Below are 27,238 nucleotides of genomic sequence, written 5' to 3'. Positions count from 1 at the left end.
TAACATGGTTCATCAACCCATTCCTCAAAATCACAAATAGGTTCGTCGGGAACCTTGTATAACTGGTTCATACAGCACCAGTAGCGGCGTCCAACTTCACCATCGTCCCAACAATTTTTCATCGAGCATTCTTTTCCACAGTTGCACTTTAGTGGACGAAGAGGTTGAGCCATTTAATGAAATATTTGCTTTTAGTAAAAAAACCTTACTTTTAATGAAATATTTGTTTTTACTAATTTTTGAGCACACAAAGTAACTACAATTCTATCTTATTTATAGGCGAGACAAAATATATAAAGCGTGGTATAGTACTGCATTTTATGGAGTTGTCTTGTCGTTCTGAAAAAGATGAAAACCATGTGAAAAAACTTTAATACATAAAGCGTGGTATAGTACTGCGTTTTATGGAGTTGTCTTGTCGTTCTGAAAAAGATGATAACTATGTGAAAAAAGCTAGTTTATTGCAGAAAAATTTAATACATAAAGCGTGGTATAGTACTGCGTTTTATGGAGTTGTCTTGTCGTTCCGAAAAAGATGAAAACCATGTGAAAAAGCTGGTTTATTGCAGAAAAATTTAATACATAAAGCGTGGTATAGTACTGCGTTTTATGGAGTTGTCTTGTCGTTCTGAAAAAGATGATAACTATGTGAAAAAAGCTGGTTTATTGCAGAAAAATTTAATACATAAAGCGTGGTATAGTACTGCGTTTTATGGAGTTGTCTTGTCGTTCTGAAAAAGATGAAAACCATGTGAAAAAAGCTGGTTTTAGTTATCCTTTGTGCAGTGATGTTTTTAGTTCTACTGTTTGTTTTTGTGCTACGTTTGCAATGTTTGTGTTTCTTGTGTACCGTTTAAGTAAAACTGCTGTTCAAACGCAATTAAAATAAAAATGTTGTTAAAAGATAATTGCTATCACTATTTACATAATGCACTATTTACACAATCTAAAAACCTAAGTAAATCAGTGAGTCCCGCAGCCTGTGTGCTTCAGTGCTGCTGCTGGCCTGAGTCGCATCCCCTGTCGCCCGGGTACACTATCTTGATCATCATCATCAAGCTGCCTCTTTATGTGAGGATGTGCAGCAGCATCGACACCACAACTGGCAGGATCGGAAGAATAGGTCGTCGGGCCGTCAACAACCTACAAAACAAGTACTAAACTTAGCATTTGACAAAGTATATTTGTATTGTACGTGTTAAGTCAAAAAATATTTTCCCACCGTGGTCTCGTCGGCCTCCTGAATATATGCATCTGTGGTGTTCTCATCAAAGCATATAGTGGCCTCAAAGATGGGCTGGGACGAAGCCTTCATAAGAAAGTTAAAAATTAATTAATGGTAGCTCATTAAGGAAAAGAAAATAAATTGAAATTTTAAAGTAATACAAACATACATGCGTCTGTGGTAGATCCGCATCAATCGCCGGGAATGAGGCATAACTCAACCTGCGTCCGCCATCCACGTGGGACACCCCTACCCCGATGGTAGTCCTCTGGCGCTGCATACTGAGCCTCGTGGTCCAACCTCGCGGCATCTCTCGCCTGAAACAGGGTCCGACGAGCCAACTGTGCCACCCGCCGGCCATAGTCAACGACTGTAGGGATGTCGGTATGCTGCTGCATCTCCTGTCCCAACTGGTAGAGGTGATGACGCCCAATAGCCTGTGAAATATTTAAAATATTAATTAAATAATGCTATATCACAATTATACGATATTAATAAGCCAAAAAACATACCAGTGCCTTGTGTCTCCCGGCGTATGGTTTGTAGCGCTTGCCAAGTACATTAATGGGGTTCCCGATGATTAGTCCGGTGTGACGATGGTACCATGACGCATACATATGAATAGTGGCCTCCTGGGTAAATGTAGGTGCTGGCGGAATACGGTCAGCTCGCTGCTCCTCCTAAATATGGACCTGCTGCTCTAGCCATCCCATATATATATCGTCCAGCCTGGCACGGTCATCCCGCTGATAGTGTATAGCCACTCATCCAGGCTCCCTCGATATAGGCTGGGGAAGGTGAAACTGGCAAAGCACACGCTCTGTGGCATGATACTCAACCATATCGAAGAAGATCATCAGGACGGAGGTGCTCCAAAGCAGTTGATTGACTGAGCAATAAAAGGGCAGCTGGGCTAGCAACTCGTCGTTGTATGGCATCTAGATGAACTACCAAATAATAACATAAAAGTGAGTATGCGCAACACAACTCAATTTAAAACAAGTAAGTGTAGGTACATATTTACCTGTCCGTCCACCAACATATCTAGCACATCCCTGATAAGAGGGAGATTATGATGAGCATCGGTCCCTCGGTAGTTCCCACACCGGAGAATCCACCTAGAAGCTAGAGGGAGAAACGGATAAGCCTCACCAGGCGCAAGTGGTGGTAGAGGTGGCTGTCAGGCCCAAACCTAAGATAAAAGGTTGATGTAAAATTTATGAGTCATTTCGACCATATAGAATTCAGAGAAATGAACAGAGTATTCGAAAATGTTGTCACCTGTAGGAGGGGCAGAAAACCACATATGTCCACTGCTGGGCCCATGCTCGCCCGGCACATGCTCCTATACAGGTATGCGTGAACAGCAGCACTCCAACTGTACTAGGGTAAACCATCCAGCTGTTGAAGATGATGGAGAAAGCGCATACTCACTTTACTCCCTGAAGTGTTCGGGAACAAGACACACCCGAAAAGCAGGAGCAGCGCCAACTGCGTGTACCTCTCAATATGGAGATCCTCCGTCTCGCCGGTAATGTCTGGGTGCAAAAATTCCATATGATCTCTGATGGCTGACAAAGCAACGCGACTGCCCCCAGCGTCACCCTGAAGTCTATAACCAGTAAAATGCCCCATCATATCCAAAAACTGTGCACGCGTCATGGATCTAATGTACTGGGGCAGTGCTACGGCCCGTCCATCTACGCACAGCCCGTACAAAACCTGAACATCCTCCAGCATGATGGTGGCCTCTCCAGTGGGCAAGTGAAAAGTGTGCGTCTCCGGTTGCCACCGCTCTACCAAGGCCGTGATGAGAGACCAATCAAGCTGCATCCGTCCAAGCTCAAAAATCGTATAGAAGCCCATAGCCTGTAGGCGCGCGACTACGCGGGCATGGAAAGGATGCTCCCCGATAAACTCCCACGAATCGTCAGGTCTCCTGGGGCGGAGAGGCTGCATCGATAGCTATCCCTCCCATACAAAGGAGGACCTATGGTCGCCCTGCAACACTAGTAGTTGATCCTCGATAGGTCCGGGATGCGCAGGCAGAGGAAAGTCCATGTCGTCAACTATAATTTAAATAAAATTAATTGTGTGTGTTAGCTTAATAAATTAAATAATTAATTTAGTTTAAAATTGGACTAAATAATTATGTATGGGTTCCAGGCTCAATTTTTAAGGCCCGGTAGCACCGAGTTATCCTTAATTATTATGTGTGTCAATTTCAACATTTTTAGAATTTTGTGTGTTAGCTTAATAAATTAAATAATTAATTATGTTTAAAATTGGATTGAATAATTATGTATGGGTTCTAGGCTTGATTTTTAAGGTCCGGTAGCACCGAGTTATCCTTAATTATTATGCGTGTCAATTTCAACATTTTTAGAATTGTGTGTGTTAGCTTAATAAATTAAATAATTAATTATGTTTAAAAATGGACTTAATAATTATGTATGGGTTCCAGGCTCGATATTTGAGGTCCGGTAGCACCGAGTTATCCTTAATTATTATGCGTGTCAATTTCAATATTTTTAGAATTGTGTGTGTTAGCTTAATAAATTAAATAATTAATTATATTTAAAATTTGACTGAATAATTATGTATGGGTTCCAAACTCGATTTTTGAGGCCCGGTAGCACCGAGTTATCCTTAATTATTATGCGTATCAATTTCAACATTTTTAGAATTTTGTTAGCTTAATAAATTAAATAATTATTTAGTTTTAAAATTGGACTGAATAATTATGTATGGGTTCTAGGCTCGATATTTGAGTTAATTTTACAACACATATTAATTTGTTACTTTTGTAAGTTTATTGTTATAAATTAAATACTTAATTTTGTAAAGTGTAATTGGATAGAGTTTGCAGTTACTACATACTTAAACTACATAGACTCTACGCTAAAAGACTCTACATTTTACTACGCTAAAAGGCTCTATATTTTACAACACTAAAAGGCTCTATATTTTACTACACTAATAGGCTCTATATTTTACTACGCTAAAATGCTATTTATTTTACTACGCTAAAAGGTCACTATTACATATAAAAACAACTAACATAAAATACAAATATGAACAACAAACAAATAATATTAATTTTTTAACAATACAAATAATTTATCAAATTTTAACATTTTTTGTACCAAAGCTAATAAATCAATCCGGGTATAAAAAGATACAAATTTAAACACAAACATAACACAAATTAACATGAAAACACATTAAACGATACAAATATGCATGTACTATACGAGTTTCGACATAAACAAAATCGAAATACCTCGATTTAAGTTTTTTTAATTTGATTGAAATCGAATTTTTGCACCCGAAAGAAGGAATCCAAAGCTTGTCTTGTATGTGGGACCTACACTCCTTGCTCTTTAGGTGACAGGTGGGGCCCAAATTTTTTTTTTTAAAGTTTGACCGAGGGGGGGCAGCAGAATCGAAATTTTTTAAAAGGGTGTTCGTCGGTTCTGTGGTCCAAGGAAGAAGAAGGGGTTTTTACTGCGAACAACTTTAATAAAATATTGTTGGGCCCAGATTTTAAGTAAAACGCAGTATAGTACTGCGAATACTGTGTTTTACTCATTTATGTAACTTTTTTTAAGTAATAAAAAAGTGTTTTTTGTCCAAAAAATCATCCCACCCCCACGTGGCAGCTTTTGGCTTAGGAAAATATGACTCATACATTGTTAATATATGTGACAAGAAGATGGATACAAAATCTGTACAACAGAAGAAATGGACATGATCATTTTCTATATACATGTGATTAGCCTAAGCTTCGCCTCATCACAAGGTTCAAGAGTGTTTCATGACTATTGTGTGCTCTGACTTTGAGTCTCCTCTATTTCTTTGAGTATGTCCCCATCCTCAACTTATATTTTTACTCCCTCATATTACTGTCTTCTCAAATCATTGGAGTATTAGTGCAATTTGAACGCCTTCTTTAGGATCTAAGGAAAGAGATCTTTTGCTTCATGCGACAGTGTAAAATATGTTTGTATTCATCTGAATCTCGATAATATGGAGAAAAGGAGCAAAAAGACCCTAAGTTGATATTGTGATCCCTGTTATTGGTATATATTTAAATGAGCTTTTCTTCCTTTCTTTTCCCGGCTTTGCTTAAACAAACAATATTACACAAAACTAAGTAGCATCATAGTCTTTTACAACTCGTGACTCTTAAGACTGAAGAATCCTTAGTGACCTGATCATCAACAAAATTTGAAGGGTTTTACAACATACTAAACCCTCCTGGTCACTACAATAACAAAATTTGAACATTTGTTCCTAACAATAGTAGTAGCAGTAGATCAGCTGCATCCAATACAAGAAGTAGTTACAGTGGTGGTAGTAGTAGTGGAGTTGTTTGCCAAAGCATCAGCTAGTTAGTTTTCTTCGCTACTTTGATCCAGCGTTACGTGTTCTTCGCAAAAAGACGTGTGCTAGAGGGATTGTCAAGAAAAATTGGTCCAGGTATGTTAAGGCTAAACTTTTCCTTCCTTTTAGCATGATATCGTAATTACACAAGTCTGATAACGAGGCATAAAGAAAAATTTGTATCCCGAAATTTACGTGTATTTTGCTAGTCTCACAAATTACATATATTTTCCTAGTTTTGTAAGTTACCATATTCTTCTTATTGGGACTTCATATTCAATTGTGTATTTCCCTCTTCCAGCCAAGAGAACAAAGAGTTTATATATATAGTATTAAAAGTATTTTCATTGTCATCGAGCTATAATCGATGAGCAGGCCCCTATTGGGTAACCTCTGAACAGATGGTAAGTTATATACCGAGCCTACTGTGGCCGAGCGCTTATGAGCGAGCCCAGTTGGTCGAGATACAGAGCCTAGTATGGTCGAGCGCCTATGAGCGAGCCTACTACGGCAGAGCAGTTATATATATACCAAGCCTACTATGGTCGAGCGCTTATGAGCGAGCCCAGTTGGTCGAGATACAGAGCTTAGTATGGCTGAGCGCCTATGAGCGATCCTACTAAGGTAGAACCGTTATATATATATACCAAACCTTATAGGGCCGGACAGTTATTTTACTTACTATTTTGAGAGAGTTGAGTCAGTATCAACAGGTAAGTATATCTTCAGATTATCTTTGACTTCTAGCTACTTGCAGTTATTATATTATCAGTTCAGTTTCAGCTTTCAGTATATTGCCTTACATACTCAGTATATTATTTCGTACTAACGTCCTTTTATTTGGGACGCTGTGTTTCATGACCGCAGGTATAGACAATCAGTTTGACGATCCCTCATAGTACACGAGATTGGCATTCAGCAAAGGATCGGTAAGACTCCACGTCATTCGGAGTGCAACCGAGTCTGTGAGTCATCATGTCAGAGTTTTCCCACATACTTATGGGTCAGTCGGTACCCTGATCCATTTGATGTCAAATACTTTTAGAGGCTCTGTAGACACACTGAGGTTCAGTTTGTACAGTATGTTAGAGGCCTTGACACCCCATATGTATTGATATCTTAAGAACGATAGCTTATTGATACATTGTTGCCCACTTACAGTTATGCACTACGAGTGGTTGCCATGTTGGCCCACGATGGTCACAGAAAGAATGAGTTACAGAATGGTTCGCTCGGTCCAGTACGGCACCGCGTGCCAGCCACGCCTCTCTAGGTTTGGGGCGTGATACTGGGACAATCTCTCAGCATGTGGCTAGTATCGCCACACTCAAAGAAACCACTCTGCTAACATGGCTGTGGAAACTGTGCGGCATGGGTACTCTGAGACCCATGAGCACCTGGAACACCGTGCGAAGCCTAAAGTGAAAACTCGCTTGGCTGGACCACAAAACCTCTACCATACTGCACCATGCCTCCGAAATAAGGACCAGCATATCTCTCCAGTCTACGGGGCCTTCTATCCCCCCCCCCCCAAACTCTATCTCATGACCTTGTCTGCCCTCTCTCTCCTGGCCTCACCTGTCCTCTCTCTCCTGATCCCACATTCCCTCAATCCGGCGAGCGATCCCTACCACCTGCTGAAATGAGACATCCGACTCCAACTCCGGAGCCATGCTGAACCGAATATCATGACTGAGCCCCTCAATGAACCTATGGACTCGCTCCCTAACTATAGAAACCAAGGTAGGTGCATGCCTAGGCAAATCACTGAATCTAATAACATACGCTAATACTGACATAGTGCCCTGGTGCAGCTGCTCAAACTCTGCATGCCATGCATCTCGAAGGGACTGAGGTACAAACTCTCCCAAGAACATCTCTGAAAACTGAACTCATGTTAGTGAAGCTAAATCGGATGTGCTACCCAACTCATACACCCTCCACCACTGATAGGCAGCTCCCTTAAGTTGGAATGTGGTAAAAGCAACCCCACTCGTCTACATAATTCCCACAGTGTGGAGAATGCAATGGCACTCCTCCAGAAAACCCTGGGCACCCTCTAAAGCCAAACCACTGAATGTAGGAGGGTAATATTTCTTGAACCTTCCAAGTCTAAGTTGCTCTTCCTCAAATGTTGTTGCCCTAACCATGGCTGAACTGGAATCACAGGTTGTGTCGCCATGAAACCTAGATCCTGATCAACATGAACTCGTTGCTCTAGAGTGTGGGCGGTGGGAGTTTGAGCTCCTCCCCTGGCCTGTGAAGTAGCTGGTGCAACCAGAATCAACTCCGCCTGAGCCAATGTACCAAACATACTGAGGAACTATGCTAAGGTATTCTGAAGTACGGGTGTAATAGAAGGTGCCTCTGGTACCTGCCCCCCAACTGGAACTACTAGCAGCTCCTCAACTGCTGCTCTGCTAGGCGCCTTAAATGCGGTATGTGCTCTTCGTCAGCCTCTTCCTCTGCCCCTAGCGACATCTGCTCTGGGGGTAACGTCATCAGGAACTACAGGTCGTGTCCTCACCATCTGTGAGAGAATGGAATGATAAAATTTCAAACTTCGAGATCAATGAACCCACACGATAGTAATGAAGGAAGTGGCATTGTCCTAATGGTTTTGTAGCCTCTCGAAGATAAGTACAGACGTCTCTGCACCAATCCGCAAGACTCTACTAAACTCGCTTATGACTCGTAGCATCTATGAACCTAGAACTCTGATACCAAGTTGTCACGACCCAAATTTCCCTCTGTTGGGTGTCGTGATGGCACCTTGTCTTAGGGACTAGGTAAGTCTAACATTTACTGAATAACAACAATAATACATAACATCTAGCAGTTTTTGAAATAAAAATTTCTACAAAATTTACAATTCCCAAAAATCAGTAGTACAAGTCATAAGCTCTACAGAGTTTGCTAAAACTGTCTCGAAATAAGGATGAACAGTGTAAAATCAAAATAAGAAGGTGACTCTGAAGTCTGCGAACACAATAGCATGTTTACCTTGAGTGTCCACAACAATGATCCGCACAGCTACTAATGATCAAATATCTGGATCTCCACAAACATGTGCAGAAGTGTAGTATGAATACACCACAGCGGTACCCAGTAAGTATCAAGACAAACCTTAGTGGAGTATTGACAAGGAACAGTCAAGACACCTACTTGACTAATCATTCTAAACAAGTATAAGTATGGGAACAACAGAGTATTGTATCTACATTAAGACTGCGTGATATAGCTAACAATACAGTAATTGCAATAAGAAAGAAAACAACAAGTATCAGTAGAATACCATAATAATGACATAGAAGAGCGAATGGGAAACACAGTCTAAATCTGAAATCACAGATACAGTAAGGACAAGTAATAACTCAGCAATTACGGCCACTTTCACATCAATTTATAGTTAGCAAACTTCACGAGGTACCGAACCTCGCACAAATCACAACTCACGGGTTTCAATAGCTTAACCCTAACACTTGACATCCTGTGCCCTCATTACACCTCATAAACTCATTGATGACTCATGTTCCAAATAGAGCCATTCTCACATAGAAAGCAAGTAAACAAAGTTGTACGTCTATACTCAACAATATCAAGAAAACCTCTTATCCGATAAGAGTGCATAATTACGTGTATGCTTGTGCAAGTGTCCTAACAAAGTTCATACCGGCTAGAAAGCATAAGGAAAAGAACGGATATCAGGTAAAATGTTTTCTCACAACTTTCACAAGACAAATCTCACACAAGTAAGTGTACCACTACACAAATTTTAACCACAGAAATGCCCCAGGCCATCACAAATCATCATAAATGAATCCCTGACATAGCCAAAATTGTCTTGCCACGTGTGCAATAATAAGTAAATGCCAACCATGTCTCGCCACACGTGCATAATAATGTTCTCACCTTGTCTCGCCACATGCGCAACCCATATATATATATATATATATATATATATATATATATATATATATATATATATATATATGTGTGTGTGTGTGTGTGTGTGTGTGTGTGTGTGTGTGTGTGTGTGTGTGTGTGTGTGTGTGTATCCCGCCTTTTCACTCCGCATGTGCAAATATCAACAGTAACAATAGCACGATAGAAACCTTGTGCATCACAGTAACAACCGCACGGCAGAAACCTCGTATCTCACAGCAACAAGTACAACAGAAAAAATGACAATAAATACGATAGTGCGGCAAGTAAATCAACTCAAAGACTTTAAATCATAAGGGAATGGTATAACTAGTTCACAAGGAATAACCACAGTAGAGGAATGCTAGGCGTAATAGGAACAGCTCAATAAGGGAGGAAAAAAATGTAACAACATTCCCCCAATATGCAGTTCAACAACAAGGGAGCTAACGCGAGTCAAATAATTCTAAATAAGGACCTGTCAACTAAGATATAGGATATCTAAACTTCTTTTAAAATTGGGCATTTATAAAGAAGATACAACAAGTTCAAATAAGGATAAGCAGCGGAAAGATAATCATAACCTCAATTAAGTCTAAACGATTACAGGATGAGGTAGTAATAATATCAAATAAAGATAAGCAGTTATGAAAAGATAGCATCACAATAGATGAGGTAAAAATCTTCAGTTAAGTCAAAATAAGAGTCAAATAGGCAATAAGAGTGAATCATAAAATAATTAATTCCAAATAAGGCATGTACAAGTGAAACTAGTAAATAGGAAACTCAATCATGTCAAGAACAACTTCGTACTCATTGAATAAAAGGACCTAAGAACTCTAAAAAGCCAACTTTCCACAAATAAGTCCGAGCACGCACTCATCACCTCGCGTACACAGACTACAATTAGCATAGAAGACTCAAATCCTAAGGGTTAGTTCCCCACACACGGTCATGCAAGATACTTACATCAGAGAAGAAAAATCGATACTCAAAATTGAACTTCTCAGGTGAGATGACCTCCTGACGGCCCAAATATAATCAAAATAACTTCAAAGCACAAATAAAACTCATAAGAAACTATTCTGGATCATAAAGCCTTGATCTTTATCAAAATCTAAAAATCACCCCAAAAGTCGACCCCCGAGCCCGCACCTCGGAACCCGACAAATTTCACAAAATCCGAACACCTATTCCAATACGAGTTCCACCATACAAAAATTATCAAATTTCGATACCATTTTATCCCTCAAATCATCATTTTACATAATGACGGTTTTCTTAAAAATTCACATTTTTCCTCAACCTAAAACACTAATTAAATGATAAAAATGAAGACAAAACCATGGGATATAATAAAATCTATGTGAAGAATACTTACCCAATCGATTTGCTTGAAAATCACACGAGAAATCTCCCAAAACCGAGGTCTAAAACTCAAAATATGGAGGCAAACCCTCAAATATAAACTCTCTGCCCATGTGTGACTGCACCTGCGACAAAATTAGCCGCTTCTGCACAACCGCAGGTGCGCATGATCAACCGCACTGCGCTCCCTCTTGCTTCTGCACCTAGGAATCCACTTTTGCAGTGCCGCATACGCGTACCAATTCTCCGCACCTGCTGATACTGCCAAAGATCAGCCCTTCTTGCACCTGCGTCTCTATCGCACCTGCACCCAAGGTCCGCAGGTGCTATTACACTAGAACTCAGACCTCCTCACAACCATGAAAACCATCTGAAACTCTTTCGAAACACGCCTGGGGCTCTCGGGACCCCGTCCAAGCATATCAGCAAGTTCTATAACCTAACACGGACTTGCTCGATGTCTCAAATCACATAGAACAATGCCGAAACTATGAATCGCACTATTTATCGAACTTATGAACTTTCAAATCTTCCAACTTCTAAAACTCATGTTAAAACCTATCGAATCAACCCGCAACGATGCCAAATTTTGCAGACAAGACCAAAATGACATAATGGAGTTGTTCCAACTCTCAAAATCGCATTCTGACCCCGATATCACAAAGTCAGCTGTTTGTCAAACTTCTCCATCTTCAAAACTTCAACATTTCCAACTTCTTCCGAAATGCTCAAATTACCCTACGGACCTCCAAATCCTAATCCGGACGCGCGCCTAATTCCAAAATTACCATACGAAGCTGTTAGAATCATCTGAACCTCATTCCGGACCAGGTTACATAAAAGTCAAATTTTGGTCAACTCTCACTCCTTAAGCTTCCAAAACTTGAATCATTCTTTCGATTTGACTCTGAATCATCCGGTAATTTAATTCGACCATGCACGCAAGTCATAACACACATTACGAAGCTGCTCAAGGCTGCCATTGAATAGAATTTAAAACGACCGGCTGGGTCGTTACAGATTATGTGATCGCTAATGTGATCAAGCTAGCCCAGGCCCCTCATCGCCAAAGCAAACAAAGTGTTTGCTAATGCGAACTTCTCATTTCCCAGTGAACCTTGCAAAACCGACCTCCACCTCGCAAATGCGAGGATGGAAAATGCAAATAGTATCTCGCATTTGCGAGACCTGAGGCACCAACAACACACCAGTAAAGGTTAATTAGGCTGTAACGCGTCCGAAACTCACCCGAGCCCCCGAGGCTCCACACCAAACATCCACACAAGTCTAAATACATCATACAAACTCGCTCGTGAGATAAAAATACCATGATAACATCTAGAACCATGAATCAGACACTAAAATACCTGAAAATCACAATGAACTTCAAGAACTTCTAAAAACACAACCATGTGTCTGATTCCTATCAAACCAACTCGGAATGACACCAAATTTTGCAGACAAGTCACAAATGACAAAATTGATCTATTTCATGTCACAAAGAACACAAGGTTCCCATCCTCCATTGGAATCACAAGTAAGATAAACATCCTGAAAGCTCAAAACCTTCTACTAACTTAATCCCATAGAACAAAACCATGACACGTAACACACTTACCATACTTGGAGAGCACCCAAATCACAAGTCGGGGCCAAACCATCCAAAAAGCATATCAAAACCTACTATATTAGCTAATAGAAAGTCTACCCAAGCCTCATGACTCTCAAAAGAGACCAAATCAGAACAATAGACATGGGCTATCATAATAGAATCCCCCAAATACCGTGAACATAGAAACAAAGTACAAGAATCACGATACACAATCATATATGAAGCAAGGTAGGATGAATCTGACCAATAAATGGGACCAGATCAAAATAATACTAATGTATCTCTAAAACCAACCGAAACCATACTTGTAATGACATCATGTGGTGCAGTAGCCTCAGTCCAACTAGGAAAAGCATAACAAAGGGTTGGGCCTCCCCCTCTAGGACACCCCTACCCGCCTATCCCCGCCTCTATCTTGCTTTGTAGGTATAGTAGAAACTAGAGCGGAACCCATGGCATGAGTAATCCATTGTGGTACACTCGCCTAAAGTCTGGGACAATCCATCACCATGTGTCTAATATCCCCACAGTCAAAGCAACCTCTTCACTGACGTGGTTGTGGAAGATGTCTGGAAAGGGTACTATGGGACCCATGAATATCTAAAGCACCACGTGAAACATAAACTGCAGACTGAATAGGCTGACCAACAAAACCTCTACCGTGACATGCTCTACCCTCAAAATAGAGATTCTTAGATCCTTCTGGTCCACGAGGCTTCTTAGCCTCCCTATACTCCCTTTCTAGGACGCAAATGCGCTCCATCTTCTTGATGATCTCCAACCTACTAAAATAAAGTATTGTTCTCCAACTTTCGTGCCATACTGAATCTAAGATCATAACTGAATCCCACAATAAATTTACGGACTCGCTCTTTGATTGTAGAAACCAACATAGGTGCATGACGGGACAACTCACTAAACCTGATGCATACTCTGACATCGTCATAGTGCCCGATGCAGCTACTCAAACTCTATGCTCCAAGCATCCCGAAGGGTCTGGGGAACAAACTGTCATGCCCCAAGCTCGGGGAGCGTGACCAGCGCTCAACCGAGAGAACCTAGCCGAGCAAGCCTATTAGACACTTTCTACCAAACTCACTTACGATTGAGAGATGTCATGATATCATCAATTAGGCACTAGGAGATCATACAAATACAGTACTAAGCCAATTTATTAGTTATGTCACAACTCCTTTTTACCCACCCGAGGGAGTACATAAGGGAGTTTTTCCACTTTAAGTGATATTATTCGAAATGGGATTATTTATTCAATTCAGAGTCGCCACTTGGGATAGTTTATTTGGTGTCCCAAGTCACCAGTTTATTTTTAAATCCAAGATCGAGGAAAAATCAACTTTCCTTTTGAAGTCTGCGAACTAGAATTGTAAGTAAGGAATTCTGTTAACCCGGGAGAAGGTGTTAGGCATTCCCGGGTTCCGTGGTTCTAGCACGGTCGCTTAGCAATTACTATTTGGCTTCAATTGTCTAATTACTTATTTTAGGACCTATGTGCATTTACCTTTTAACCGCTTTTAATAACTAGATTTATTCAAAAATTAAAGAATTGAGTTATGCGTACGTATACTCTTTTCTTTTGGCGCGTCAAAATCATGTCACGCGAACATGTCCATGATTAATAACGCTTTTGTTGATTTATTAAGAAATTTTGGTTGAAGTTGCGCGAATGCATCCCTCGAGTCTTTTAAGAGTTAAATTTGCAATTATATTACGCGAACGTATATATAATTGCAATACTAATCTAAATAGGGCCTAAAGCAAACTACGAAAGTTCAAGACAATTTTTATACAAAATTTTTTATTTGTTTATATGAGGGCCATATATTAAAGGATTTTATTTGTATATGGCACACCCCAAATTACTTTAAGAAGAAATAGTTCTTAATCTAAATTTGTGAGGACCATGTGTGATTTTAACAAAATAATGCACGCCTCCAATTATTTTTAAAAGGTTTGCTAATTGCATACATGCTTAGGGTTGGTGTGTTTACCCTTTAATCATTTTAGATAAGGGAGTTGGGCCAGCAGTGACCCATTAAGGTTCATATCAATTGAGCCCAGATTCGTAGACTCTGGAGGTCCAGTTACTAATACCAAATTCACACAAGGTTAAAGCAATAAGCAAAAATGAATACAGCTCATGATTGTCACGTGATTGCAACAAATTAGCAATTGCCAATTGAAATTACAAGGTTCACTTTTGACTAACAATTAGATATCTACCAAACTGCTCTCATAAATCATTTGACCATTGGCAGTAGCTAAACAACCAAACGCAAATGAGATTAGTCTAAATGTTGTGCAATTTCTTAGTTTAATTACAGAATAATTTCAATTTGAACTGAAATAATCAAAGCGATATATTTTATTAGTCTACCACTGTAAGCATTTTGAATATGAATCACCAATTTTTGGAGAATAAATCATCACTCCAGATACAATGGACTAATCATGAGATTCTTTAAGCATGAAAGAACCTGTAAGCTAAACTAGTGACACGTCCATAGTAATGGGCTTGAACAATGACATTGAGTAATTTCATAAATCAGGAGATAGTTTCAATTACATCATTTAACTCAAATAAACAATCAGAGAACTAGAAAGCTTGTACAAAACAAGATTTGCAGTCGAATCTGATGATGGAATTTAACACTATCATAGCATAAAACAATTCAAGTTTCCATTTATAAGTGCAATAGAGTGCTACAAGTAAGTTTGTACATACATGAAGGCAGAAAAAAAACAGCAATTAAAATACCAAATAAGGTTAAAAGGCCAGGGAATGAAGCTTAGCAGTGACGAACTAATACAAACAATACCAGAGATAGTTGCAGCTTAATGAACCCAGCAACGACTAAAAGCTAAAGCCGACTTCCAAATCCAAACAAGATGAAAACCAAGTAGCAGAAAGGAAACAAAGCTATAAAACACCCTCTTTATCCAAAACACAACTCAACGATTGCACATAATAGCCTACGCAACTCGGACATAATTATGACATAAAAAAATAGATTTTTTTGTATAGAACAAACAGGGGAAACATAGAGGTATAAACATACCTAGCTTGCAAGAAAATAACCAAAATGACTAATCAATGATGGGGATGAAGTCCAGCAACAATAGTGAACGAATCAGCAGCAGAAACGGGGATCGACAAGCTTAAACCACATCAACACTGGAATTTCGGACCTCAAACTCAAAACCAACTTGAACTTCAAACCGATCTTCCTTTGAAAACCAGAAATGAAGAGAATGAAATAAACACTAAATAGATTCTGTTTGAACGATTTTTGTTTGAAATTTCTCTTGAATGAAGAAAACTCGACTGAAGAGATTGGACTCAAACCATTGTACTCTTTATTTTTATTTTTTTGTATGTTTTCTGGAAAAAAAAAGGAAGAAGAAAGTCTGAAGAAGTGACAACTAAAAACCCTAGAAATTTCGACTATGTTTTCTGAAGTTTTATCCGATTTTTTTCTGATTTTTTCTTCTTCTTTCCTTAGCACATAGAACTTACTTCATATATATAGCTTTCAAAAATCTTCAAAAATCTGCCCAAATCCGAAAATCCCTCATGTTTTTGAACAATTTTGGGACAAATGGAGGGCGTGGATTGATTCACATCTATCTATAGCTCCCATTCGTCCAACAATTATCCTTTTGTACAAAAATCCACAATTTTGAGGGAACAATCGTACTCCTCTCTGACAAATCTATTGGAAAATAGAGGTGACGTGGAGAGGGGGACTGTTTTGAGTAAGCTCGCTTGAAACTTAGGCGAGTTGAAGCCAAGCTCAGTGAAGAAGAAGCACAGTAGCACCGCTTCTCCGATTTCTCTTAGGGTTAGGGAATTTGGGGAAATATTATAAGGAGGGTTTTATATTAAGAAGAACGGGGCAGGTCCATTAATGGGTCAATCCGATTTCTTGGACTGGGTCGAACCGGTGGAGAAAGGGTTCTTTGGGCTGAAGGTGTTAATGTTTGGGGCTGGTTTAAGAGAAAATATTTGGATCGAATTTAGGGATGACCCAATTTCACCAAATGAACTCTTCTTCCAATTCTTCTTAATTATAATTCCCCTTTCTTTTCCCCCTTTTTAATTAAAAATCCTAAAAAATCCTAAATCATCTAAAAATGTGAAATTGAAGTAATTAACTAATTATAAAAATTATAAACATTACTTAAATCTATATTAAAAGTGAAAAATCAATAAACTAAAAATAAAAGACAAAAAATGTAAAATGAGCTATTTTTTGTGATTTTCAAATTTTATAAAACATATAATTACTGATTAATTCTAAAAGTATAAAAACAAATCCTAAATGCAATTCATGATATTTTTGGTAATTTTCATGATTTAAATAAAAATTAAACAAGCAAGAAAAATTTAAACAATTAATAAAAATCTACAAAAATTCCTAAAAATGGCAAATAATTAATAAAAAATTTATTTTCTTAGATTTTGTAGGAGTATTTCATGTATGGCAAAAATCACATGCTCACAGCTGCCCCTTTTTGCTCGGAGACATGAAGGATTTTTGGGCAAAGATAAAATGAGCAATTTACGAGAGATTTTGCCTGTTTGAAACTCCATGAGAAGCATTTTTTTAAGGAGTCTGACCGAACCTTACTTCAGAGGTTATCCTTGGCTATAAATGAATCAGGTCAGTGTAGTTCTGGAAGTTTTGGTAGCTGGGACTACCGGGAAGCTGCAATTTCACTGTTGTTGCTGCTGTTTCTGCTTGCTGAGCTCCTTATTACACTAGAAATGGAAAATAAAGAGCTAAGCTAGCTAAATCTATCAACTACGAGTTACAAGATTCCTATCTATAAATCTTTTGAAGCTTGATCTTGAGTCTTGACTGGTTCTCGCTGCAGATTCCAATCTGAATCTTGATGCTTGTCAACTGTAGGTGCTGGTTCGTTCTTTAGCTTTGGATCAAGGCTGGACATGAGAAGCTTGTGACTTCAATCATATCTTGAGCAGTCTGCTTCAACACTCTGAGTTCACTTCTTTTTTGTTCTTTTCTTCTTTTCTTTATTCTGGATTGAGACTCATTCTTTTGGTCATCTCGAATCCTGTGCCTCGAGGTCAAACCTGCTCAGACACCAAAACAAACCAACGAACGAAATTTTCTGCCCTAGTTTTCACTAGGCAAATTTTGTGACTTAATTGTAACTAAAATCTAGAGATTTTTTTTTCTTTTTTGAAAGCGATAAAATAAAGATTGTGTGTCTTTAGGAGGAAGAGATTAGGGAATGGGGCCCTATATTTAAAATCTCAACTAGGGATTGGAGCCCTATGTTGGCAAAAGGAGACTAGGGGATGGAGACCCTATGTATAAGATCCCAACTAGGGAGTGGAGCCCTAATGTTGGCAAAGAAAAGGTGACTAAAGAATGGAGGCCCTACGTCTTAAAACCTCAACTGAGGGATTGGAGCCCTAATGTTGGAATAAGGCGACTAGGGAATGGAGGCCCTATGTCTAAAATCTTAACTAGGGGATTGGAGCCCTAATGTTGGAAAAAAAAGTGACTAGGGAATGGAGTCCCTATGTCTAAAAATTCACAACTTAGGGGTTGGAGCCCTAATGTTGGCAAAAAGGCGACTAGGGAATCTCAACTCAGGGATTGGAGCCCTAATGTTGGCAAAAAGGCGACTAGGAAATAGAGGCCCTATGTCTAAAAAGGCTCAACTCAGGGATTGGAACACTAATGTTAGCAAAAAGGCGACTAGGGAATTGAGGCCCTATGTCTAAAAATATCAACTCAGGGATTGGAGCCCTAATGTTGGCAAAAAGGCGATTGGTGAATGGAGGCCCTATGTCTAAGAATCTCAACTCAGGGATTGGACCCCTAATGTTGGCAAAAGGCGACTAGGGAATGGAGGCCCTATGTCTAAAAATCTCAACTCAGGGATTGGATCCATAATGTTGGCAACAGGCGATTAGGTAATGGATGCCTTATGTCTAAAATCTCAACTCAGGGATTGGAGCCCTAATGTTGGCAAAAAAGGCGACTAGGGAATGGAGACCCTATGTCTAAAAATTCTCAACATAGGGTTGGAGCCCAAATGTTGGCAACAGGCGACTAGGGAATGGAGGCCCTGTGTCTAAAAAATCTCAACTTAGGGATTGGAGCCCTAATGTTGGTAAAAGGCGACTAGGGAATGGAGGCCCTATGTTTAAAAATCTCAACTCAGGGATTGGAGCCCTAATGTTGGCAAAAGGCGATTTGGGAACGGAGGTCCTATGTCTAAAAGATCTCAACTCAGGGATTGGAGCCCTAATGTTGGCAAAAGGCTACTAGGGAATGGAGGCCCTATGTCTAAAAAATTTCAACTCAGGGATTGGATCCCTAATGTTGGCAAAAGGCGTAAAAAATTGAGATTGGGAATTCTAAACTACCATTTTTGTTTGAATTTTCTTCTTATCTCTTTTTTTTTCATTTCATTTCATTTTTTCATTTTTTTAGTAAAAATACAGGAAAGAATTTGGAGGAGACTTCCTTTTTGGATTGATTATTGCTACAAAGATGTTTCTAGCACTTGCGCATTTCTTTTCCTTTTTGGTTGCACCTTCTTCTTGCACGGTTGCTTTGGATTGTACATGTTTCAATTTTTTCAAACAAAGAACAATTGTTAGTTTGAAACGGTGGTTGGTTTTGTGGCCTTGATCATTTTTGATCACTTGATCTCGGCCCAACTCTTTTGGTGAGAACCTCTACTACTTGCTGGCTTTTATGAAGATTGATCTCTCTCCTAAAATCGAGGAACTCAACTTTCCAAACTTTTCGGATGATGATTCAACCGTGTGGGGCTTTGGCCTTTTCACCTTATTCTTCCTCTAGGGCTTTTGACTTTGGATTTCTTTTTATTTTCAATAACTCTGATTTCAGAGCATTGGCCATCATAGCCAATCGGGATCGACTTGATGCATCCGCTGAGGCTGGGTACTTTTCTTTGGACTTGGCTTTAATTAAGTAGAACTCTGTAATTCCAATCTTGCCACATTTTCTTTGTATTAGTTTCGGAATAGAATTAGAAAACAGGGATTCAAAGAAAGGTAAACAAAAGACAAGAAAGTGAATTTAAGGAGAAGTGTCCCTTTCGGGGAGGAAAGAAGGACTTATCTGGGGTGCATGCAGACTTCAATAGACATGACATGTTTCTTGGACTGGATACCTGATCTGCACAACTATCCAACTTCTCATAAACCCATTGCGACCCGTGTTCTAAAATCGAGAAACCTTGCCAAGACTCTTTTAATACCAATGGTGGTGAGGGGTTTCTTTTTTTCGATCAACGGCGCCCTTTGCGTGTTTTCACCAATCGACCTCTCTCATTTCTCTTCTTACCATCGCATTATAGTGCTCTTTTACGAGTTTTCACTAACAAGACTCTCTTATTTTCAATTTCTCTGCTCACCATTTCCTTACGGTGCCCATAGGTTTTCACCAATAAGAGTCTCTCATTTTACTTCTCTCATCTTGATTGCATCGAACCCAAACAACTGTGTTCTCTGATTTTGAACACCTTTTGTCTATTGGTCGGAAGGACTTGAACAAGGTTTGGGTAAAAAGAATTGGATTGAATTAAAACTTTGTAGTCGTTCGGGCGGGATCATCACCGAACCATTATAACATCTGCCCCAGTTTCATTTTTGGGGGAAATTGGTGACTGAACTCCAGAGAGAGGCTGCCTACGTATCCTTTCGTATTCAAGTCGAACGTAGTTCAGGAAAACATTTTGTTTGTTTTTTTTGTTTTTTTTTTTGTTTTTTTTATCAAACATCTTCGAGTTCCAAAGAGGGTAATGAAAGAATCATAACTGGCTCGAAGGGTTAGTAAAGGATTGGAGTGTTTGGGGTAGAGAGAATGAAAGCCTTCGTCATCCCAATCGGATAATACCATGGCTGCAGAAAAACTAAACATAGTACCTTTTGACCGCGTCTGCGTTCACATCTACTTCGGGATCATTTCCTTCAATATCTCCAAGGTACAATGCCCCTCTTGGCAATATCTTTCTGATGATGTATGGTCCTTTCCAGTTAGGAGAAAATTTTCCTTTTGCTTCCTAATGATGGGGAAGAATACGCCTTAAAACTAGTTGCCCCACTTCAAAATTTCTAGGCCACACTTTCTTGTTGTAGGCACGGGCCATTCTTTGTTGGTACAACTGCTCGTGGCAGTCTGGGGCCATTCGCTTTTCATCGATCAGGATTAACTATTCCGGGCGGGTTTTGACCCACTCACTGTCTTCAATTTCAGCTTTAACAATGATCCGGAGAGAAGGGATTTCAACTTCTGCGGGTATTACGGCTTCAGTTCCATAAACCAAAAGGTACGAGGTTTCTCTGACCGATGTGCGCACTGTAGTGTGATACCCCAATAATGCAAAAGGCAATTTTTCATGCCCCTGCCTGGAACTTTGAATCATCTTTCTCAAAAAAAATTTGATGTTCTTGTTTGCTGCTTCGACTGCACCATTGGATTTAGGACGATAGGGAGTAGAGTTCCAATGAGTTATCTTGAATTGTTCACATATATCCCCCATCAAATGACTATTCAAATTTGAGGCATTATCCATAATGATAGTTACAGGAATACTAAAACGGCAGATAAGGTTGGAATGCACGAAGTCTACCACAGCTTTCTTGGTGACAGAATTGAGATTAATTGCTTCAACCCACTTTGTGAAGTAGTCAATAGCGACCAATATGAATCTATGTCCATTTGAAGCTTTCGGCTCAATCAGGCCAATGACGTACATGCCCCAAGAAACAAATGGCCAAGGTGCTGACATAAGATGCAGTTCTGTAGGCGACGCATGAATCAAATCACTATGCACCTGGCATTGATGACATTTCCAGATGAAACTGAAGCAGTCCTTTTCCATAGTCATCCAGTAATAACTCGCTCGAAGGATTTTCTTTGCCAAAACATGCCCATTCATGTGGGGTCCGCACACTCCTGCATGCACTTCATACATGATTCTTCCGGCCTCTTCGACGTCAACACATCTTAACAAGTTGAGGTCCGGAGTTCTTTTGTACAGAACATCACCGCTCAAGAAGAAACCACTTGTGTTCCGCCTAAGGGTTCTCTTTTGGTCACCGCTGGCCTGCTCGGGGTATTCTTTAGTTTTCAGAAACCTTTTGATGTCATGATACCATGGCTGAATATTTGGTTCTGTCTCAACCGTATTACAGTAACCGTGCCTTTCCCGGATTTGGATATCCAAGGGATGCCTGGTTATGGTAGCATCGAGGCTAAAGTAGCAAGTGCATCAGCTAGCTCATTGTGACAATGAGAGATGTACCTGAACTCTATTGACTTGAACCGCCTGCTGAGATCCTCCACATGTTGCCTATAAGGAATAAGCTTGACATCTCGGGTCTCCTATTCTCTCTGATCTTGTCAGATAATCAGATCTGAATCTCCCATGATTAACAATTCTTTGACATCTTGGTCGATTGCCATGTTCATACCCATAATATAGGCTTCATACTCGGCAGTGTTGTTTGTGCAAAAAAACTGAAGCCGAGTTGTGGCTGGATAATGCTGACTAGTGGGTGAGATCAAGATTGTCCCAATTCCAATACCTTTTGCGTTCACCGCTCCATCAAAGAACATTTTCCAAGCATTGGTGTCCTCGAATATTGCCTCAACTAAATTTACCTCTTCATTCGGGAAGTAGGTGCTCAAAGGTTGGTCTTCATCATCAACTGGGTTTTCAGCCAAGTGATCTGCTAATGCCTGGGCTTTCATTTCCTTGCGAGTGGCGTTGACTATATCAAATTCAGTGAGCAGGATCTGCCACTTTGCTAACCTCCCAATGGGCATTGGTTTCTGGAATATGTACTTTAAAGGGTCCAACCTGGTAATGAGGTAGGTGGTGTAGGCCAACAAGTAATGCCTCAGCTTCTGAGCAACCCAAGTTAAAGCGCAACAAGTTCTTTCCAACAAGGTATATTTGGCCTCAAAGCTTGTGAACTTTTTGCTTAAATAGTATATTGCTTGTTCTTTCCTCCCGGTCACGTCATGTTGTCCGAGGACATAGCCAAAAGAGTTTTCCAAGACTATGAAATACAAGAACAGAGGCTTTCCCAGATCAGGTGGGACCAAAATTGGCGGAATCGACAAATATTCTTTGATTTTCTCAAAAGCTTCTTGGCACTCGTCTGTCCATTTTATTGTTGCGTCTTCTTTAACAGCTTGAAAATGGGTTCACATGTAGACGTCAACTGGGCAATGAATCAGCCGATGTAGTTCAATCTTCCAAGCAAACTCATAACATCTTTCTTGGTTCTTGGAGGAGGCATATCTCGAATGGACTTTATCATTGTTGGGTCTAACTCGATGCCCCTCCGACTGACTATGAATCCCAAAAGTTTGCCAGATGAAACCCCAAATGCACATTTGGCTGGATTTAGCTTCAGATCATATTTAAGCAACCGCTCAAAGAATTTTCTCAAATCCCAAACATGGTCATCCTGGGTCTTGGACTTGATGATCATGTAGTCCACATACACCTCTATCTCTTGGTGCATCATATCATGAAAAATGGTGGTCATGGCTCTCATGTAGGTTGCCCCGACATTCTTCAGACCAAAAGGCATGACCCTGTAGCAATAGGTTCCATAAGGTGTTGTAAACGTTATCTTCTCCACATCTTCCTCGTCCATTAGGACCTGATGATACCCAACATAACAATCCACAAAATATTGTATCTCGTGTTTGGCACAGTTGTCAACGAGGATGTGGATGTTCGACAAAGGGAAGTTGTCCTTAGGACTCGCTTTGTTCAGATCTCTGTAATCCACACACACTAGGGTTTTCTCGTCTTTCTTTGGCACTGGAACTACATTGGCTAACCAAGTGGTGTATCAAACAACTCGGATCACCCCTGTTTTCAACTGTTTTGTGACCTCTTCTTTAATTTTGTCATTGATATCAGTTTTAAACTTTCTTTGCTTTTGCTGAACAGGGGGATAATCAGGGTAAGTTGGCAACTTATGAACCACCAAATCAACACAGTCCTGGCATGTTATCATATGACCAAGCAAACACATCTTTGAACTCAAACAAAAGTTGGACCAAAGCATCCCTAGTTCTTTCATCTGTGTGAATGCTTATCATGGTCTCTTAGACCTCTTCTGAATTACCCAAATTTACCGGCTCAGTATCATTTAAGTGCGGCTTAGGTTTATTCTCAAATTGCTCCAATTCTCGATTTATTTCCCTAAAAGCCTCTTCTTCATCATATTCCGGTTCTTGGTTCATTATTTCACAGTTAGATAGTTTGTTTGGATCTGGGCATGAAGTCCGCAAGCATGTCATGTTATTTAAAGCCGCATTTTTAGAACTGAAAAGAAGAAAATAAGAAAAAGTAACAAAATCAGAAAGAATAGAGAGATGAACGGTGAAATATTGATTTCATTTCATTGAATTTGAGGATAGCAGGGTTTACATTGGAAATTAAAAGACAGGAAACTAAAGAAAACATCCGAGTTACACCTTGGAATAACTCGTGATGTAGAAAAAGTGGAAGGACTGGACTACCGGGACTCCTGCCTGATTGGGAATGGAGTAGCCTTCCAATATTGCAGTTTGGCACTAGGTCCCATGTATAGCACCTTAGCGGTGCTTAAGCCTTCCCCTGGTTGGACCATGTGGGTTTCATACAGTATCTGCCTCATAGCCCCACAGATTTCTTCAATTTCCTCAGCCGTAAAAGCTTCATCTTCCTCTTCCTCATTGTATTTAGGCCTGACAAATGTTCTATAAAGATATGGAACCAGCTGAGGCAAAACCTAACCATCGTTATTTGTTTCATCTGCCCATTTTACATCAGCTGGCATGGGTTGGAAACCTACCCCAAAGAACTTCTCACTAGCAGTCAGGATGATAGGTTCAGTGATCCCTTGTAATGATTTCCCGAGCCCCTTCTTAGGTTTGTAGCCATATCTGATCATTTCTTTGGCCACCAAAATTGATGCATTTGAAAGAAAGGGTTGGGGGCAAAGGTTTCCCTCTTCACACTGGTCCGCAACCACAATTTTGAAAGCCTGGTAGACTATATGTTCACTTCCTTCTTTAGCTTCAAGACAAGGGACTGACGGGTCCCGATAAATCGATTGCTCATCTTCCTTGTGAACTACAATCTCCTGATCTTCATGTTCGAACTTCACCATCTGGTGGAGAGTATAAGGCACAACCCCTGCTGCGTGAATCCATGGCCTTCCCTAGAGGAAGTTGTAGGAAGTATCCATGTCTAAAACCTAGAAAGTCACTTTGAAGTCCACCGGGCCGATAGTTAGGATCAGATCAATCTCGCCTATTGTATCTCTCTTTATGCCGTCAAAAGTATGCACACAAACATTGTTGGGTCGGATTTTCTCAGTACCGATTTCCATACGTTGCAGAGTTGAGAGTGGGGAAATATCTACCCCAGAACCACCATCAAGCATGACCCTTTTCACATAATACCCTTCGCATTTGACTGTCAGGTGAAGGGCTTTGTTGTGTGTGGCCCCTTCCGGGGGCAGATCACTCTTGCTGAAAGAGATTTGATTGATTGCAAAAAACCTTTCTGTCATCCTCTCCAATTGTTCTATAGTGGTTTCAATAGGCACATATGCTTCGTTGAGAGTTTTGATCAACACTTTTTGATGTTCAGTTGAGTCCATCAGCAGAGACAAAAGAGAGACTTGAGCAGGAGACTTTCGAAGTTGGTCGATTATCTCGTAGTCTGTCATTTTCATTTTCTGGAAAAATGCCTCTGCTTCTTCAGCACTTACTAGTTTCTTATATGGGAAACGCTTTTTCGTGGCATTATTCACTTCCTTCAAATTGAAGTACTTCTCGGCCGGGCTATTTTCCTGAATTTCTCCCGAGATTTCTTTGCCCTTGTAAGCTACTACCACTTAGTTATAGTTCCATGGAATGGCAGTTTGATCTATCATAGGCCTTTGTGATGTGCAGCCAATAACCTTGGGCTCATCCAGCCTTGGTGGATTTACTGGTGCTCGCACCACGTAGGTCCCCTTAGGAACATACATTTAGCTCTCTTGTTTAACTCAAACCTCCTAGGCGGACTAAGTGACAACTGTTCTTTCTTGCGGCCTCAAGGAACATAGAGAATGGCATCTTTGGAGGGTGCTACCCCAGTTTCAACTTCCACTTTCTTTTTCGTCTTCCGAGGGATGGTTTTGCTTTTCTTCTCTCCCTTGTCTTGTTTTGCGATAGCCCTTGTCTTCTTTTCCACATTAGCTATAGAAATGATAGCTTTTAGAGCTGGATCAAACTCTCTGTCTTCACAAATCATCCCACTAATCGTCTCGTTGTTGTGAGCCAGTAATGGATTATTGGTTACATTAGGAACATCCTCATCTTTTAGCATGATTCTCTTTTGTTCTATCAGGTTCTCCACAACCCTCTTCAAGGTCCAACAATCATCTGTATCATGCCCTTCTTCCCCTGAATGGTAGGTGCATCGAGTACCAACTCTGTAAGCGGGCGATGCTAGATTCTGCCTGGTTTGGGGAACAGGCTGCAACAAACCCATCTGAATAAGTTTGGGGAACAGGCAAGAATAGGATTCACCGATGGGTGTGAAGTTTGGCATCTTGGGTGGTTCACGGGCGTGGAAGTTGTTTTATGGAGGCTGGGGGTTGTAGTGAGCTTGGTAAGGAGGTTGATTTCTGGGAAATAGAGCTCTGTTTTGATTAAATTGTTGTTGTGGCCTGACATAGGTTTGGGAGTTCATCACTGCGTATGGATGAGAAGCCATATCGTAGGCCACATCTTGGTGGGGGTAGTAATGTTGTGGGGTTCTTTCAGAGAAAAGAGGTCTAGGTGGACGGGATCTTCTTGTACTTGAAGTGTCCATTGCTGCTTCTTCTTTCTTCTTTTGGTTGGCCACACCTCCAGACCCACCTTGGATTGCTTGGGAGGTCGCCCTTATATCAGACTGACTTAAGATTCGCCCTGTTTTCAACCCATTTTCAACTATTTCACCGATTTTGATGGCTTCGCCAAATGGCTTACCCATCGCGGACATCATGTTTTAAAAATAATCAGCCTCTTGGGCCTGAAGGAAGATTGTGACCATTTCAATTTCGTCCATGGGAGTCTTTACCCTGGAGGCTTGCTCACGCCACTTGACAGCATATTCTCAGAAGCTTTTCGAGGGTTTCTTCTTTAGATTTGTCAATGAGTTCCTGTTAGGGGCAATGTCGATATTGTACTGAAACTGCCTGACAAAGTCCCGATCCAGGTCATCCCAGATATGCCAACGGGATATATCTTGGTCCATATACCATTCAGAAGCAATGCCAACCAAACTCTCTCCAAAGTAGGCCATGAGGAGCTCTTGTTTTCCGCCCGCTCCCGGCAACGGGTTGCAATATCTTTTGAGGTAGGCAATAGGATCCCCGTTCCCGTCATATTTCTCAAACTTCGAGGTTTTAAATCCCAATGGTAGATTCACGTGAGGGAACATACACAAGTCGGCATAGGATACATTTTTTGTCCACTTAGACCCTGTATGTTTTTGAGACTCTGCTCCATGCTTCTCATCTTTCTGGCAATCTCCTCTTGCTCAAGGGTTTTTGCGGTTTTCTCTTGTCTTGCAGTGAACTCATACCGGGGCGGCTGTGGGTAAGCAACGGTAGTAAATTGAGTAGGTTCTGGTGGGAAGGATGG

The 27,238-nt window shown here is 40.4% G+C and overlaps 2 protein-coding genes across 6 annotated transcripts; both read right to left on the bottom strand.

Moving 5' to 3' along the window:
- Positions 1 to 868: 868 nt before the first annotated feature.
- On the bottom strand, positions 869 to 16,372 carry LOC107762676 (uncharacterized). Of its 5 annotated transcripts, XM_075244083.1 has the most exons (8): positions 16,051 to 16,370; positions 15,593 to 15,761; positions 2,507 to 3,294; positions 2,250 to 2,417; positions 1,738 to 2,172; positions 1,395 to 1,662; positions 1,223 to 1,309; positions 869 to 1,143 (listed from the first exon to the last, which is right to left on the bottom strand). In XM_075244083.1, exons 5-8 carry the CDS (start codon positions 1,785 to 1,787, stop codon positions 964 to 966), a joined length of 585 nt encoding a protein of 194 aa, XP_075100184.1. In that variant the 5' UTR covers positions 1,788 to 2,172; positions 2,250 to 2,417; positions 2,507 to 3,294; positions 15,593 to 15,761; positions 16,051 to 16,370; the 3' UTR covers positions 869 to 963. The 5 variants fall into 5 exon arrangements, 2 of the variants coding, with proteins under 2 accessions (XP_075100184.1, XP_075100185.1); XM_075244084.1 differs by lacking the exons at positions 15,593 to 15,761; positions 16,051 to 16,370 and having other exon boundaries at positions 2,507 to 4,619; XR_001648726.2 differs by lacking the exons at positions 869 to 1,143; positions 1,223 to 1,309; positions 1,395 to 1,662; ... (1 more) ...; positions 2,250 to 2,417; positions 2,507 to 3,294 and adding exons at positions 6,684 to 7,904; positions 7,986 to 8,141 and having other exon boundaries at positions 15,593 to 16,372.
- A 4,084-nt stretch (positions 16,373 to 20,456) lies between these two features.
- Positions 20,457 to 25,593, bottom strand: LOC142176208 (uncharacterized). Its single transcript, XM_075243325.1, has 8 exons — positions 25,525 to 25,593; positions 25,121 to 25,440; positions 24,913 to 25,006; positions 24,409 to 24,777; positions 24,169 to 24,345; positions 23,142 to 23,223; positions 22,148 to 22,746; positions 20,457 to 20,606 (listed from the first exon to the last, which is right to left on the bottom strand). Exons 1-8 carry the CDS (start codon positions 25,591 to 25,593, stop codon positions 20,457 to 20,459), a joined length of 1,860 nt encoding a protein of 619 aa, XP_075099426.1.
- Between the last annotated feature and the right edge of the window lie 1,645 nt (positions 25,594 to 27,238).

Source organism: Nicotiana tabacum, chromosome 22 (assembly GCF_000715075.1).
Source record: "Nicotiana tabacum cultivar K326 chromosome 22, ASM71507v2, whole genome shotgun sequence".
In the NCBI taxonomy this organism is placed as follows: Eukaryota; Viridiplantae; Streptophyta; class Magnoliopsida; order Solanales; family Solanaceae; genus Nicotiana; species Nicotiana tabacum.
Note: the sequence above shows the minus strand (reverse complement) of the source record. Positions and strands in the feature narration are given on the sequence as shown.